The following is a 14,515-nucleotide window of genomic DNA, read 5'->3' on the forward strand; positions in this document are numbered from 1 at the left end:
GGCTTATTTTGACTACCACAAAATACTAATTATATGAAAAGTCGACTTTTCACTTGACACAATACATATAATCAACAAATCACCGTCGCCATCACAACCAAAAAAGGAAATAGAAAATGTACAAATGAGTCCGTAACAGTCCCATTGTCACTAAGAAGTCAGAATATGATGAAGGGATCTCATAGAAACCGAAGGCAAACGTTTGAGGTCGGTTTTTTTTCAGTGAACTAATCGTATATTTTTTCCAAAGTGATTGTGATATAACACTTTCACTGAGGTCGTTAGTATCTTACCAATAAGCCTTTACATAATTATATGGCCAAGAAAATCTTGTCAATTAAAACTGAAACCACCAAAATATGTGGAAACTACATTTTGTTTATTTCAATCGCATCGTTTGTTCAATGCAAATACTACATACCAAGATAATAACAGGAAACCGTCAAGCTCGACCTTTAGATTCAACTCTATGCGTTAAGAACTGTCCGTGTCAAGTTAGATGTGGTCTAGACTCTACAAGCTGGTCAAAAAATATCTGTCCACTTCGACTCTAAAAATTATACCAAACATTAATTAAATTTTTATTGAATTGATATTCAATTATTTTTTTGTAAAATTACTCCACTAGTTTGTTATAATTATTAATACATTTCGTTCCGTGGCTTAGTTGGTATAGCGTCTGGCACGGTATGCAAGAAGACGTCGGTTCGAATCCGACCGGACCGAAGGAATTTTTTCTGAGTGTTCGATCTTTGTAGTAATAATTATACCAAACATGTTAACCAATTCCCTAATCCACCATTAACGAAACTTTATAGATAATATTCTACTTAAAAATTAACTACAGAGCACATGTTCGTCATAACATTGATTTAGTTAACTTCATAACATTATTAGTTTAAATATACCGTTCTTAAACCTAAAGAGATAAAGGTGAAAGTCGTAGTGTTCTACGTAAGACGCACATGATGGTAATCATAATTGTAAATCATTACTATCTTTATGGTTATTGTTGGAGTAGGCTTAAAATTATGTTCAGAATGCTGTGGCTGCAGCACGACCGTATAACTTCGATGTGAAATTGCTTACATTTGTGAAAGTCCTACGACTTGTTTCATCGCTATGTTTTCTTCCTAGTTAACTAACTTAACCATTTTCTAAGGGTGGCAAATTAGGGGATTAATCAGATTGGCTTTCACCTACTTTCCGTTAAGCAATTTTAATAAAACTAGGTAAAAGATGTAATTTTACAAATTTTTGAAGTCAGTTTTTTATAAGAAATATACAATTATCTTACGTCAAAAGAAGAAGCAATAATACTACGTTGAAGAAGCAAACGCCATTTCGATTTTTTTTCTGTGAGCAGTTTTTACTTTGTCATGACTGTTTTAAAATATTTACGCCCTGTTTTAAATTCAATTTTAAAACTTAAACTAATATTAAAACCAAAATTGATTTTTAGAGCAGCATGTAAATATTTTAAAAGTGTCGTTAAAATCCAAAACATGTTCCCCGCTTCCGCTATTTCTACAAAACACCGCCGATATAGGCAGCGAATTGTTAATAAACTTTTCAATGAAAGCATGACACTGTAAGTTAAATCATACATTTTACGATTTAGTTTCACATATAACACGATCAGATACACGCGTAATCGTATTTCGTCGATAAAATCGTGTATAATCGATTGTGGTACGGGTAGAATCGGCATCGAGTAACACGCAAGTGCCACGTGCGACCGCGTAGGGTCATCAATATTCATAAGGGTTAATCGCGAATCGATTTGAGATATCGATACATGTATCGATGTTTTAGAGTGGTTGCAGTTTTTGTGTTAGGCGAACAGATGCTAGGTTTGTTTCGAAGTTATCCTGGCGCTATCTAGAGATGACCTTATAGTCTAGCATGTACAGTGCTATCTTTCCAGTTCTGTGTTCTTTCTACTCTTCTGTTTTTATATTATTAATAGAAACAATCTTATAAAATACATTTATTCGACTGCCTTTCTTTTATATTAAAAGTCTCGAATGGGAAAAAAAAGACACTGCAAAAGAGTGTCGTTTCCTTTATACAAATGTCAAAAACAGATTATATAATTATCTTCATTTGCGTACAATCATTATTTTTTATTTTACAACATATGCTTAGTAGCAGTAGAGCTCCTTGTGAAAGAGTTCGTCCAGGGAACTGCTGCCATCTTACCTATTTCTGCTGCCAAGCAGTAATTTGAGCATCGTTCCGGTTCGGAAGGGTAAGGGTGCTGGTGAAATTGCAGACACATGGGACTTGCCAACTTATGTCTCACAGTGACGTGCGCAGTGGCAAGATGGATAAACGTGTCTCTTGCCACCGGGCGTACGACTCGTTCGTTTCGTCGCTAGGTGTTATTAAAAAAAACATCTTAATTGTAGCTATGGTTATGTAGAGTATATAGGTTTAGCCTCAGGTTAGGCTTACAAACTGTCACTAATTTAAATGGCAAATGCCAAGGCTATTTAAAAGACATAAGGGTATAATTTTAAACAAAGTATTTTGATAGATTGTATGCCTTTAAAGTGTGACCATTCGAACGAATTGTTAGGTATCTATTACAAACGTTTAGCATCAAACGAATCGATTAAGTATCAAGTAACAACCGGGTGCAATCGCCGCACGTAGGCTATCAATATTCATAAGTTCTAATCGAAATCGCTATGCTGGGTATCGCCTCACGTTTGTTCGTTTGCTGACTCGTGCTGTTGTGATTTATGTTGGTATCACTGATATGAATGTTTATCTAGTTCCTTTCAGAACAGTTTCGTTTACCATAGGAAGAGATATGTCTATTATATGTAAGTATCTATTACATAATATATATTCTTCTATTATGAAAGTGTAATGCGTGCTGTTAACTTAAAAATTCAAAAACAATGTAAGTTATATAATTTTTATTATAGATGCGAAGATTTTAGAATAAAGTCACATTAGTTGAATATTTAAAAATGCATTTAGATTGTAAACAAACCGTATCACGTAACAAGTTATAATTGAGGTTAATTTAATAAATAACTAGAATCAATATTTAAGATATTGAGTACTTAGGTTTTCGTGATTCTTACTCATCGCGTATATTTGTTTTTTTCAAACAAACCAACTTTTCGGACCCTTTATAGATCATTAATGTAAAGTCATCAACAACCTTTGTCTAATATTAATAATTATAAAATATTTCAGACAACGTGTTCCATGATTTGTTAGTAATAGTAGGAAAAGTGTTTATAAATTAGTGTTAGTAGACATTTTTCAAAACATCTTCCTCACGAAACATTTCCACATAGGAGAGGTAATCCTACCAGCTACATTTTTTTTAAATATTTGTAGGACGCTGATAGCCCCAAGGCTGTCCCACACTCTGATGTCTTTTTCCGGAGGATGAGAGCAAAACCATTCCTCTCATATGCTGTAAGGTCTAGGTGAAATGGTTTAGGTATTAACTATTCATGAAGTTCTTACAAAAACTAGACGCTACAAATAAGATAATCTCAGTACAGAGTATTAAAAAAACCGACCTCAAAAGTACGTGGAATTACGTCTATTTGCTAAGTTTCATTGAAATATCCCCTAGTTCGCCACTATACAGGACTTGATACTGGAGATAATAAAAATAGGTTCTCACTACGACACTACTCAAAGTATATCGAGAGAAAAACGCCTTGAATTGGAGAAATAGCAAAATCAACTAAATAATTGCTAAAAGTAATTGCTCCTAAATTAAAGTTAGGCGCCATTTATAAAAATGAATCTTCATGCGTGAACAGCCATCCTTTGAGGTGGATGATTTTCTTCAAAATGAAATGGGACCACTATGGAAATATCCCCTTTCCAACAAAAAAAGAATCATGAAAATCGGTTCACAAATACCGGAGTTATCGCGTAACATACATACAAAAAAAAAAAAACAAAAAAAAAGAACATACAGTCGAATTGAGAACCTCCTCCTTTTTTGAAGTCGGTTAAAAATTGTCTAAAGAACGTGCTAATTCGTTACACTATAGAAAGTACTTTATCCGATCATATGAAATCTTGAAAACAAGTTTTAAAATATCGGTTTGACGATACGCCGCCGCCGCGCTGCTTCATCTGTCGCTATCGAACGCTTTTTGATGTCGATCTTTGTCAAATTTTCATCGCTGTTCTTATTTTATTCATATTAATTTTCGGAACGCGAATTGTCGGACGCGAAAGGCGACCCCCACACCTTACCCTCTAAAATCTAGGCTCACGTTAAATATCTCGTCTTAATGTATGATGATTTTTCTGATCGGCTCTAATCGATAAGTGTGTTGGATTACCTAAACCCGCTATCATCGTAAACCAAGAAAGCACAACTAGTTATTCAAAGCTTTCGTCTTCCACTTTCTATTAAAAACCTGGCTGTTACATCGAAGAAAAGCGTCGCATTCTTCCGAGTTTTAGCTCCGTTTATTATTTATAAGTTTACGACCGGGGGAGAGGCCCATAAATAGCTCGGATTAGGTCGGAATCGCGATCGAAGTTCATGGTTAGGATAGAATTTTATATACCCGAGTGATGGTGTACTCGTTCTTTGTTTACTCTATTGTACTTACGCAATGGTCAATCACTTTAAAGCATAGCCTTTCAAAGACAAAACAATATACAACGATTACTAATTTTAGCAGTACTGCCACCTCACCTATTTCCGCCGCCAATCAGTAACGTGAGCATTACTGCATTCCAGTTTTGAAGGGTAAGGGTGCTGGTGAAATTGCAAGCATATGACGGACTTGTCAACTTATGTCTCAGGGCGAAGGGCGTAGTGGGAGTGCCCCTCAGGTCTTTGCGAGGCACTGGAACTGCTATGGACAGGCATGTCACTTACTACCAGGCTCAAGTCGTCCTGTCACTTGGTAAGATAAAAAATAAAAAAAACACTATAATGCCCAGACAAGAAAACCAGTGTTTTTAATCAACGGAAAACATCAAAATACAGATTTTTCTTTCCTCAAATAATTATTAGTCAAATAAAAAATATTTAACCAGCTCTAGTCCAATAGGTTTATTTGTCGCCCGCCCTCCAAAGCCCTTTAAAAATAATAAGATATCTGACACTCCCTATTTCATACTGTGAAGTGATGGAATTCAATACTGCGACGTGGAACGGAGTTGATTGTCTTTTATACTTTTTTGTATAATAGTAAAATGTGTTTTATGAATATCGTTAAGTAAAACCTATTTGAATGGATCTGGCGTTCCTTGTATCCTTGTATGTGCACTACGTCGCGTCTTTCGTTATACTCTAACTTAATATGGCCTATAAGCCTCTTACAATAAGACTGTCCACCCTGAAACATACGTTGACAAGTCGCATGTGCCTGTAATTTCACCAGCACCCTTACCCTTCAAAACCATAATGCTGACATTGGCTTGGTCGCAGAAATAGGTAAGGTGGCAGTACTTCCCAGGACGAACTCTTTCACAAGCTCTACTGTTACTAAATAATATATAAATAATAATAATAAATAGTAATAATATATAATATTCTTTATCTTGCCTAAGTGGGCGGTGAGCTAAAAACTTTGGGAACCTATGCTTTAGACCCTTAGCCTTCAACAACCAAAACCGGTTCACAGTATGCTCACATTTCCGCTACAAGAACTATTTCATCATCTTGATTTTGTTTCTTAGACATTGCCTAGAAGAGATTGCTGTCTAGGAATAAAGCTGCGTGGTGTCTATCCTTTGGTTTTTTTTTGTTGTGTATTTGTTACTAAATGGAATAAAGAGTATTTAAACTGTGTAGGTCAAAGTCCAGTAAAAAACCGGACATAATAATGCGATATCACACCAGTAGACTTGTCTCAAATTAGGAATCTTCTGCTACTTAAACTCCAATAAATTGGGAATGGTTCGTTTCCTACATTGTTTCTACCGGGATTCAAATCCTCAACATCCTCATGTAGCATCCACACCGCTGAGTCATAGAGCTCGTCTGACATGACGGAACCACAAAGACATCAAGAATACGAACGCAGAAAAAACACTTCAAATGACGAGGCCTTAGAATTGACACGTCATAGCAACCCAACACCTCACCATAATGACGTCTCCCCTCTATTTTATACAACACCAAATAATTATCTGTTTTATTTGAAAACCGACACTAAGTACTAAACCCCTTGTTATTTTTTCCTTTAACGTAATCTCGAAGTAATTTAACACTTCAAAGAAGACGAAACCAAACGAAAGGCACTAAAATAGAACGCAGGGCTAGAAATTCAAATATTTTGTAAGTTGTTTCAAGTTGATTAACTTGAAACAATGAAAGTTACATGGTGATTAAATCTGTATTGTAGAAAATAAAATAATAAAAAAAAACAAAAGGCGATCTGTAATATTTGTTGCAAAAGAGATCTTTTTAAAAAGAGTTTATTCTAAAGCCCAAAAAAATTTGAAACTGTAGTATAGTGATATTAGCGAGAGCTCGAAGTTGCATAACATGTAGTGGTGTTTCTGTGTTTACAGAAGAATTTATGGTTGTATATGTGATTTTGCATTTGTGAGGAACTGTATATGTTTTTACATTAGGAGTCCGGAGCATATATTAATATTATCATTTCCTAAGTTTAAAATTTACATTACAAGTATTTTAATTGAAAAATCGTATTATAAAAGTGAATACTGCGTGTTAGATAAAGATGTATGGAAAGACGACATGGTTCCTAGATTCCACACAAATATGATTCATGTCCATTCCATCCTATTTAAGTTAATTTGAAAGGAGCAATCCCTAGAGTTTCTTGCTCGTTCTTTTCAGGGCAGTCAGCATAGTGAATGAGAAGTAGCTTAAAACAAATAAATTTTCAAGTGTAGATTTATTTTATCTATGTATATAAATTATTTTTTGACTTTTTGACTATGGTAGACAGAAGTCGAAACTGCATACATCATGTGCTATGGCGCACCCGCCTCCTCCTCTCTTTGAGAGCACAATAAACACGATCGATTGACATAAATAACAAGTTTCGTGAAAAAATTAGGTTTTCAAATGAAAATAATACCTGATTATTGTCATGACATAAAAGATTTTTTTTTATTTGTGGTTATTATGCGAACGGTACACAACTACATATCGCTGCTATTCAAGAATAGTGGCTCAAACCAAAATAGTTCATATTACATAACACAAATGCATTCCGTGCAGAGTATTAAAAAAACCGACTTCAAAAGTCATCCATCTAGGTTCATTCATCCCCTAGTTTTCCACCGTTAGAGATGGAACATTTTCTTCAAATTCAAATGGGGCCACTACTCAGATACCCTCTTGCAAACAAAAAAGAATCATCAAAATCGGTTCACAAACGCCGGAGTTATCGCGTAACATACATACAAACAAACATATAATCGAATTGAGAACCTATTCTTTTTTTAAGTATGTTAGAAAACACATCGAGCTTTTCATTGGTTAAAATAAACAAATGACAGCATAGGCCAATGTATGTTTCGACGTCTTTGAACGTTACATATGCGTCAGTTGTTTCTAAACCACCTTCCCGATGAATTTGTTGATTTTGAGATAGGCCACTATTCTAGAAAGCCGTAGATATGCAATTCCAAACTCTCGTTAATAGCACTGTAGCTTATAACAGACGTATTGTCGTAGCTGATGGACAAGGACCTTAATCCATACGAAACTTATGTAAACATAAATATCCAATAAACATAGGGCTATATCTCAGTTATTTCTATTATTTATTTCCCAAAATGCACTGCATATCAAATGCCATAGTCATTTCCCAAAAGACAAACTGTGACCCCTCTCTACTCATATCACGCAACTTTTAATAAATCGATGGTAGGAACTACACTGTCTTCATACAAATAGGCGCCCTTCACCGTCACGGGCGGGAATCGAACCCGGGCCTACCGCACGGCACGTGATCTGACTCCCAATGGCCAGATAAGGCGAATTTGAAAGGGGTTTTTGGTTTATGGGCATTGCGTATGCTTTTCGGGATCGAAAAGTTTGTGGTTTATAAAGGAGATACTGATTTAGACCTGGAAATGACATTTGTTGAATAACGTTAATGTTTTTCTGGTCGTTTAATACGCTATAGTAGTACTTGAGCTTTGTACGATGTATTCAAGTGTCGCACCTTTTTGGTCCTTCGAGCCGGATTTGAACCATCAAATCCGGCTCGAAGGACCAAAAAAAGTGTACGGTGTATCCGTAATCTTATAAAATGATAGTTTGATAATTGATAAGTAGATTTATTTGTTTGATTACTGATAATGGTACGTTTTTATAGATTGATGATTGAAATGAGTACAATGCACGATGGCTAATCGTGATATGATTTAATTTAAGAAGTTACAACAATATGGGGTAAAGGTAAAGGGTGAAGTCAGTAAACTGAGCGCTTTTTCGGTCGTAGACCGTACATGCTTCTTCTGAAAGAGTTCGTCCAGGTAAGTGCTGTCACCTTACCTATTTCTGAGAGAGAATTACAGCATTCCTGTTATGTAGAGAAACTTCTCAACTAATGTCTCAGAGTGACGGGTGCAGTGACAGTGCCCCTAAGGTCTTTGCGATTTAAAGCTCTGAATGGCACTGCAACTGTTATAGATAGGCGTGTCGCTTACCACCAGGCGCACGACTTGTTCGTCCCGTCACTTGGTATTATATGAAAAAAACGCGTTATTACATGTTCACAAAATAATATTGCTCAATGCCGCGCATTTTAAACCGACTTTTTTAAAAAGGAGGTTCTCAATTGGACTGTATATTTTTTGTATGTTACGCATTTGTGAACCGATTTTGAAGATTCTCTTTTAGTTGGATAGAAGGTACCTACCTCGTTATCGGTCCCATTTAAATTTAAGGAAAATATTCCACCTCTAAAGGTGGCAAAACTACGGAATGAATCCGGTTTCGCGCATATTCCGGTAACCGATTTCAATACAACTTGGCAAATAGACGTAATTCCACGAACATTTGAGGTCGGTTTCCTTTTTATAAAAAAGGAAATTATTTTAGTAAGTAAGTAGATATTTTACGTGATATTTTTGAAAGCTCTCTTTTCAGTTTCTCTTTATTATTAACGGCGCGATGTAATATCATTAAGGTAATTTTGGAGTAGATAATGTTTACAAGACACGACTAATTCCCCCAAAAAGACCTTTCAGTTCCTAGCATTGCAAAAACAACCTGTCAAAACAAAACGCACCTAAACAGTATCAGTATTTTTTAGACCGCAATAATCTGCTTATCTCGCCCACAACGCTTTGACGAATTGAATTTGTTTCTCCACATTTATCCGACCCTCCAATTGTGTATTACCAACTTTTTTGGGTAGATGGCAAATTTCAGAACTAAAGGAGTCAAGATAGAGTACATTTGCTTCTAAATTGAGACGTTCTAAGTTTTAATAGCAACAGAACTCCCCTGTGAAAGAGTTCGACCAGGGAAGTACTCCCACCTTGCCTATTTCTGCCGTCAAGAAGTTATGTGAGCATCACTGTGTTCCAGTTTTGAAGGGTAAGAGTGCTGGTGAAATTACAGGCACATGGGAGTTGTCAACTTATGTCTCAAGGTGATAGGCGCAGTAGCAGTGTTCCTCAGATTTTTACTTCCACAAAATAATAAACTTAGCCATCCAAAACAGCAATTTTGCCAGCAACCTGGGCACGAAACGTTCAACCTTGAATTAAAAAGTTTCTATTTCTTTTATTCTTATCTTTAGGTATTTACATTTCATATCCTACATCCTTCATTTCGTACCCCGGGATAGTAAAGTTATATGTGATCATTGTGAACAATTATTTTAACACAAGAGAATTATGAAAATTATACGAACTTCATGAAACAAATTATTTCAGTATAAAAAAGCTATCGACTAATATTGTTCATAGAATCTTTAATAGTGGATTCAATTTCGAATTCAATTTTCACCCGTACTAATACGGTTAATTTTGCTTGGGTCGAACGACAGGGACACTGGCTTTATTACCGAATTTTTTTTACAAACGAAATTAAAGACGTTTGAAAATTGTACATCGTATAGTATTCGTGTTCTATTTAGTTCAGTTGTATAAAAAAACATAGGTATATGTAAAGCCTATTGAATTCAGCGGTTTCCTTGTAAAATTTCGAGGTAAGTTTGTGTTGCCTCCAACACCGTGTGTAGCCTCAATTTTACAACACATTTTTTCTAAAGTAATTCAACACTTTCACTGTTATGCGGAATCAACCAAAGCCATTTGAGCTTGTAACTCTTAAGTCTCTCTCCTCAAAAGTTGTCATATTGCAGATGTGGCCTTATTAAATCAAGAGTGCGAATTGTTCTTTTTCTATTCCCTTGTACTTCTCTATAAGTAATAGTTATTGGGTATGGCCAGTTAATCAACCTTCTTGACACTCCTTTCTTATTTAATTTTGTGCCTTATGTATTATATTGTTTTGGAGTATTTTTAATTGACGTTTTTGCTTAGTTGTCTGTTGCATTGGTAATGTGTTTGTGTGCGTTACCATAACGAAGGTAGAATATCATTGAGGGTTTGGTGCTTTAAGGTTTGTAGTACCTACTACTTGGCACGTTTTTTAAAATATCAATTTGTATTTTCTTTTTTTACCGTACGTCAAATAAAATTACTTAGAAAATAAGAATGAAAAATGGAGTTATTAAACAAACAAGGCATAATGCTAACAGTGTCAGCGCCACGTTAGACAGCAAACTTAAATTTGTACGCCTATACTTCATAAATTCAACCCACGCCAGATGCGCAAATTCTCACAACGTGATTGACACTGAATCCATTTGGAAGTTCACGGTTCAACGGCTAAACGCTCGCATTATTCCAACCAGCATCAATAAGATGAAAAACCAGAAAGAAATATTCAAAAACAACGAAAATTCGTCATAAAATTTTAGCGGATTTTGTATATGTGATGGAAGCTCCAGTAATAACAACGAAACATATATCCTATATAAGTAGCCAGTAGCGAAAAAATTCAATTTCAATTCAACCCGAGCAAATTGGGTCAATTCCATAACGGTCTCAGTGCCGTAAATCCCAAAGTTCGTATTTCGAACAAAGTTACGGGCCATCGACCAATCGGGTGAACGCTTATCGCCATCCAATGACACCGCCCCGATTACTCTCCGTATTCGAATTCCGAACTCAACTTCGTTAATTACCGAACTGTTGCGATATCGCACGACGGATCACCGTTACCGCTTTTAATTTCGAAGATTGAACGTTATTAATTTTGAAATTAGAAATGGGCCAACACTGCCAACGCCCAGACGTTATAACGTTTGCGAACATCGAACCTGCATGACACTTTACAATTCGTTAAAAATTCGTACACACTTAAACAAAACATCAATTTCAAAATCAGTAATCTCCAACATCAATAAAATCATGTTTTGCCAAGAATTAACAAAAGCTCCAAGTATAAGAAACATCATAATAAGAAATGAATAATAGGCAGTAAAAATAATTTATATGCAACCCTTAGCACTTGAAAACCCGACAGCGCAGAACAAATTGCTTAATATCATTACAGGGTTGTTAAACCCATTGTACAGTAGTTCGCGATTTTAACGGTTCATTAAATTGAATCGAGCTATAACCGTCCGTTATCGATTCGAAATTGATATAAATTCTGAAATCGCAATGGGTTCAGTGATTTACGCAAGTGTTGCCATGAACGGAATGGGAAAAGGCGAATAGGAATTAAGGTGACAAAATGAAATCACTGAATGCTTACAACACTAGTACAACAGTAGTAGGCAATTGCGAGAACTTCGACGTGAATTTTTCTGAAGAATAACAATCCTTTATAGAGTCGTATAAAAGTGAAGAATCATAATTATCTATAAAAAAGTAGTAGTAGTAATTTCGGCTTCAATTCTTCTTCATCTAATGACAAAATTTAACAATCGCTAAATTAATATCGAATGTTTATCGAAAAGGCTGGAATTAAGACAAATTTAAGTAATGTATAATCTATTGTAGGTAGGGTACAGAGAATGGCACGTCTGCCAATAACTTGAAGTTCTAAATTGAACTCATTGGTACTAACGCGTTCTGTCAATAAGTTGAAAATATACTTAAAGAACAATATTATCGACTATTATACTGGATACTAGAACTGTTACTTTGGTACGACGGCAACCATCAAGCTACATATTGACGGATCTTGTTCCGTTACATTGGAGGCGATATTCGAACAAAAATGTATAACTTGATGTGTTGTTGACCGTACGAAGATATTTTGTAACAGTAACAACTAAGCTGTGTAGGTAGACAACACAGCTTGGAAACTGACGCCATTAACGCTTGCAGTTAACGAACCTAATATTCATTTCGATTTTCAATTCGAGTTGTGCCGATATCGCCATATTTGTTTGCAAAAGGCAATGTTTTAAATTGGACAGCCTGTTAATGTTTTATTAATAACGTTACTCGCCGCAATCTCGTTATTTGTTACTTTGTCAATTTGGTTGACACTTTTTTCTGTTTTATTGTTTGTGCTGTTTGACAGTGTCGATGGATTTACTAAAAATTCTGTTTTGGTTTTCGGTTTTGCATTCCGCGCTTCAATTACATTCTAGGCAGAAAAACTAATGAACATTTATTTATGTAGAAGGGACATGAGATGTATACATACGCGACAATTGAGTAGCGAGTGGTAGTAAACAGAGACAGACAGAAACAGAGACAATTTTTTTTACTTTTGTCGCTACGTTTTTTTTACTTTTGTCGCCGTGTATGTGCTTATCTTGTTTTATTTTCGCCCAAAATCACTGTTCCTTATGCGAGTTCAACATATCATAGGAAAGTATGTTGTATTATGGACAATAAAGCAGCTAATGAATAGGAAGCTTACTGACCTGGCGATCTCGCGCTGCGCAGCATGCAGCTTGCCGGCGAGTCGCGCGGCATCGGCTTCTGCGGCGCGCGCCCGCGCTTCCCAGTCGCTGCGCGCGCGCCGTTCGCGCTCCGCATCGCTGCGCGCTGCTCCCTCACGCTGTGGACAACACACACAACTACATTAGTATACACTACAGTAATAATTTTCCTCTGCTTTCAGACTATGTTGAGTGTGTACGTTACGTTATGTACGTTACTACACACTGCACTACATTTAAGGGTTGACCGTACAGCATTTGATGATGAAAATCAAATCTTTGTTTATTTTTTATTAAATTTCGTGGTGTTTTTACTACCTATATTTTATGAAAATATGTCCCCTAATTGAAGTGGAGTGATCAACTCGTATCTGTTTTTTCACCGTGGCTACTATCACGATGGCTACCAATAACTACGATGAGGCAACAGACTGTGGTTCTTGGCTGCGTTTGGTCGATCTTTGTTTCAATAATAATAATCAAATCAATTTGTTTTGTATAGTAGTTTTCACCACTCTGAGCGCGTGTTTAGGTCCCTTTTTCCTCGTCGTGATCGCCAGACGTCATTAGTCAGATTTAGTAGGCTGTTATAGCGTAGGTATTTTCGATTTTATATTAGATTGTTGTATCTGTTACGTATTAACTATTAAGTAAGTCTTGGTGGAGTAAAAAGTACGATTGAAGAGAAACTTTGAATTCATAAAGCTAATAAAACAATATGACCATAAAATGCAGACTTTAAATGCAAAATTTATCACACAAACAATCTATTGGAAAACTTAAAGGAAACAATCTCGTCTTGTCTATAAAACTGAACTCATTTATCTTAGACTGAGACAAGCAAACTAAGCGAGGAAACTGTCAATGGCCCGAAAGCCTTTTCAAAAGCTCTGTATAACTGACTTTCAGAGTACTTGAAGCTCAATTTACTTCTTCATTGTATATACAGTAACTCTTTTTAAACTTCAAAAGTGTCATAATTATATGGTGGTTATGTTTAATCTATTTTTTTGTGATTACATTTTGTAGATGATATTTTAACATTTGACGCTTATTACACTACACGATTTCAAGGGCCCCTATTTAGGACGCCGCTCTTATTAACTTATGTATAACTGGCCCTCATCAAGGACCCTAACTTTTATTACACCTCCCTTAGTTAGAGACTGTCTCCGTGGCCGAACGGTTATCAAGTTGGTCTAAATTCCCGGGCCGAGAAAAATATTTGTATGCAGTATATAAGTTTTGTAAGGTGTAATTTTTGGTTGTCTATGTGTGTGTCCATGGCTCCCACGATTCTGGGTGAGGGGCTATGTGTGTGTGCGTTATATGTTTGAAAAAAAAGTTCTTAAGAAAATTCAAAATATTTTTTTGACCTTACGTCTAGTCTAGGCGCTTGCTTAATGTACTTCTTATATTGTGGTGAGAAAATAAATAATAATATTATTTTTATTACTATTATTACTATAAGAAACACTTTTTCCCACTGCATTGGCTCAGCATAGTATACTGGTCCAGTACAATTTGAAAATATAGTACAAAACTGTCTACTAAAAAAATATAGTTAATTTTAAATTTACTACTGGAGTTGTCAGTCCCTT

General features: G+C 35.7%; 1 protein-coding gene across 1 annotated transcript in view; it reads right to left on the minus strand.

Moving 5' to 3' along the window:
- LOC113237266 overlaps positions 1 to 13,892 on the minus strand; it is a 322,888-nt gene extending 308,996 nt beyond the window's left edge. Inside the window, exons 1-2 of the mRNA XM_026473656.1 lie at positions 13,845 to 13,892; positions 12,897 to 13,033 (exon numbers count right to left, since the gene is read on the minus strand). Of these exons, the coding sequence (XP_026329441.1) occupies positions 12,897 to 13,033; positions 13,845 to 13,892 (185 nt within the window). The remainder of the gene's footprint in view (positions 1 to 12,896; positions 13,034 to 13,844) is intronic.
- Between the last annotated feature and the right edge of the window lie 623 nt (positions 13,893 to 14,515).

This window comes from Hyposmocoma kahamanoa, unplaced genomic scaffold (assembly GCF_003589595.1).
Source record: "Hyposmocoma kahamanoa isolate Upper Pololo Valley unplaced genomic scaffold, ASM358959v1 93, whole genome shotgun sequence".
NCBI classification, from domain to species: domain Eukaryota; kingdom Metazoa; phylum Arthropoda; class Insecta; order Lepidoptera; family Cosmopterigidae; genus Hyposmocoma; species Hyposmocoma kahamanoa.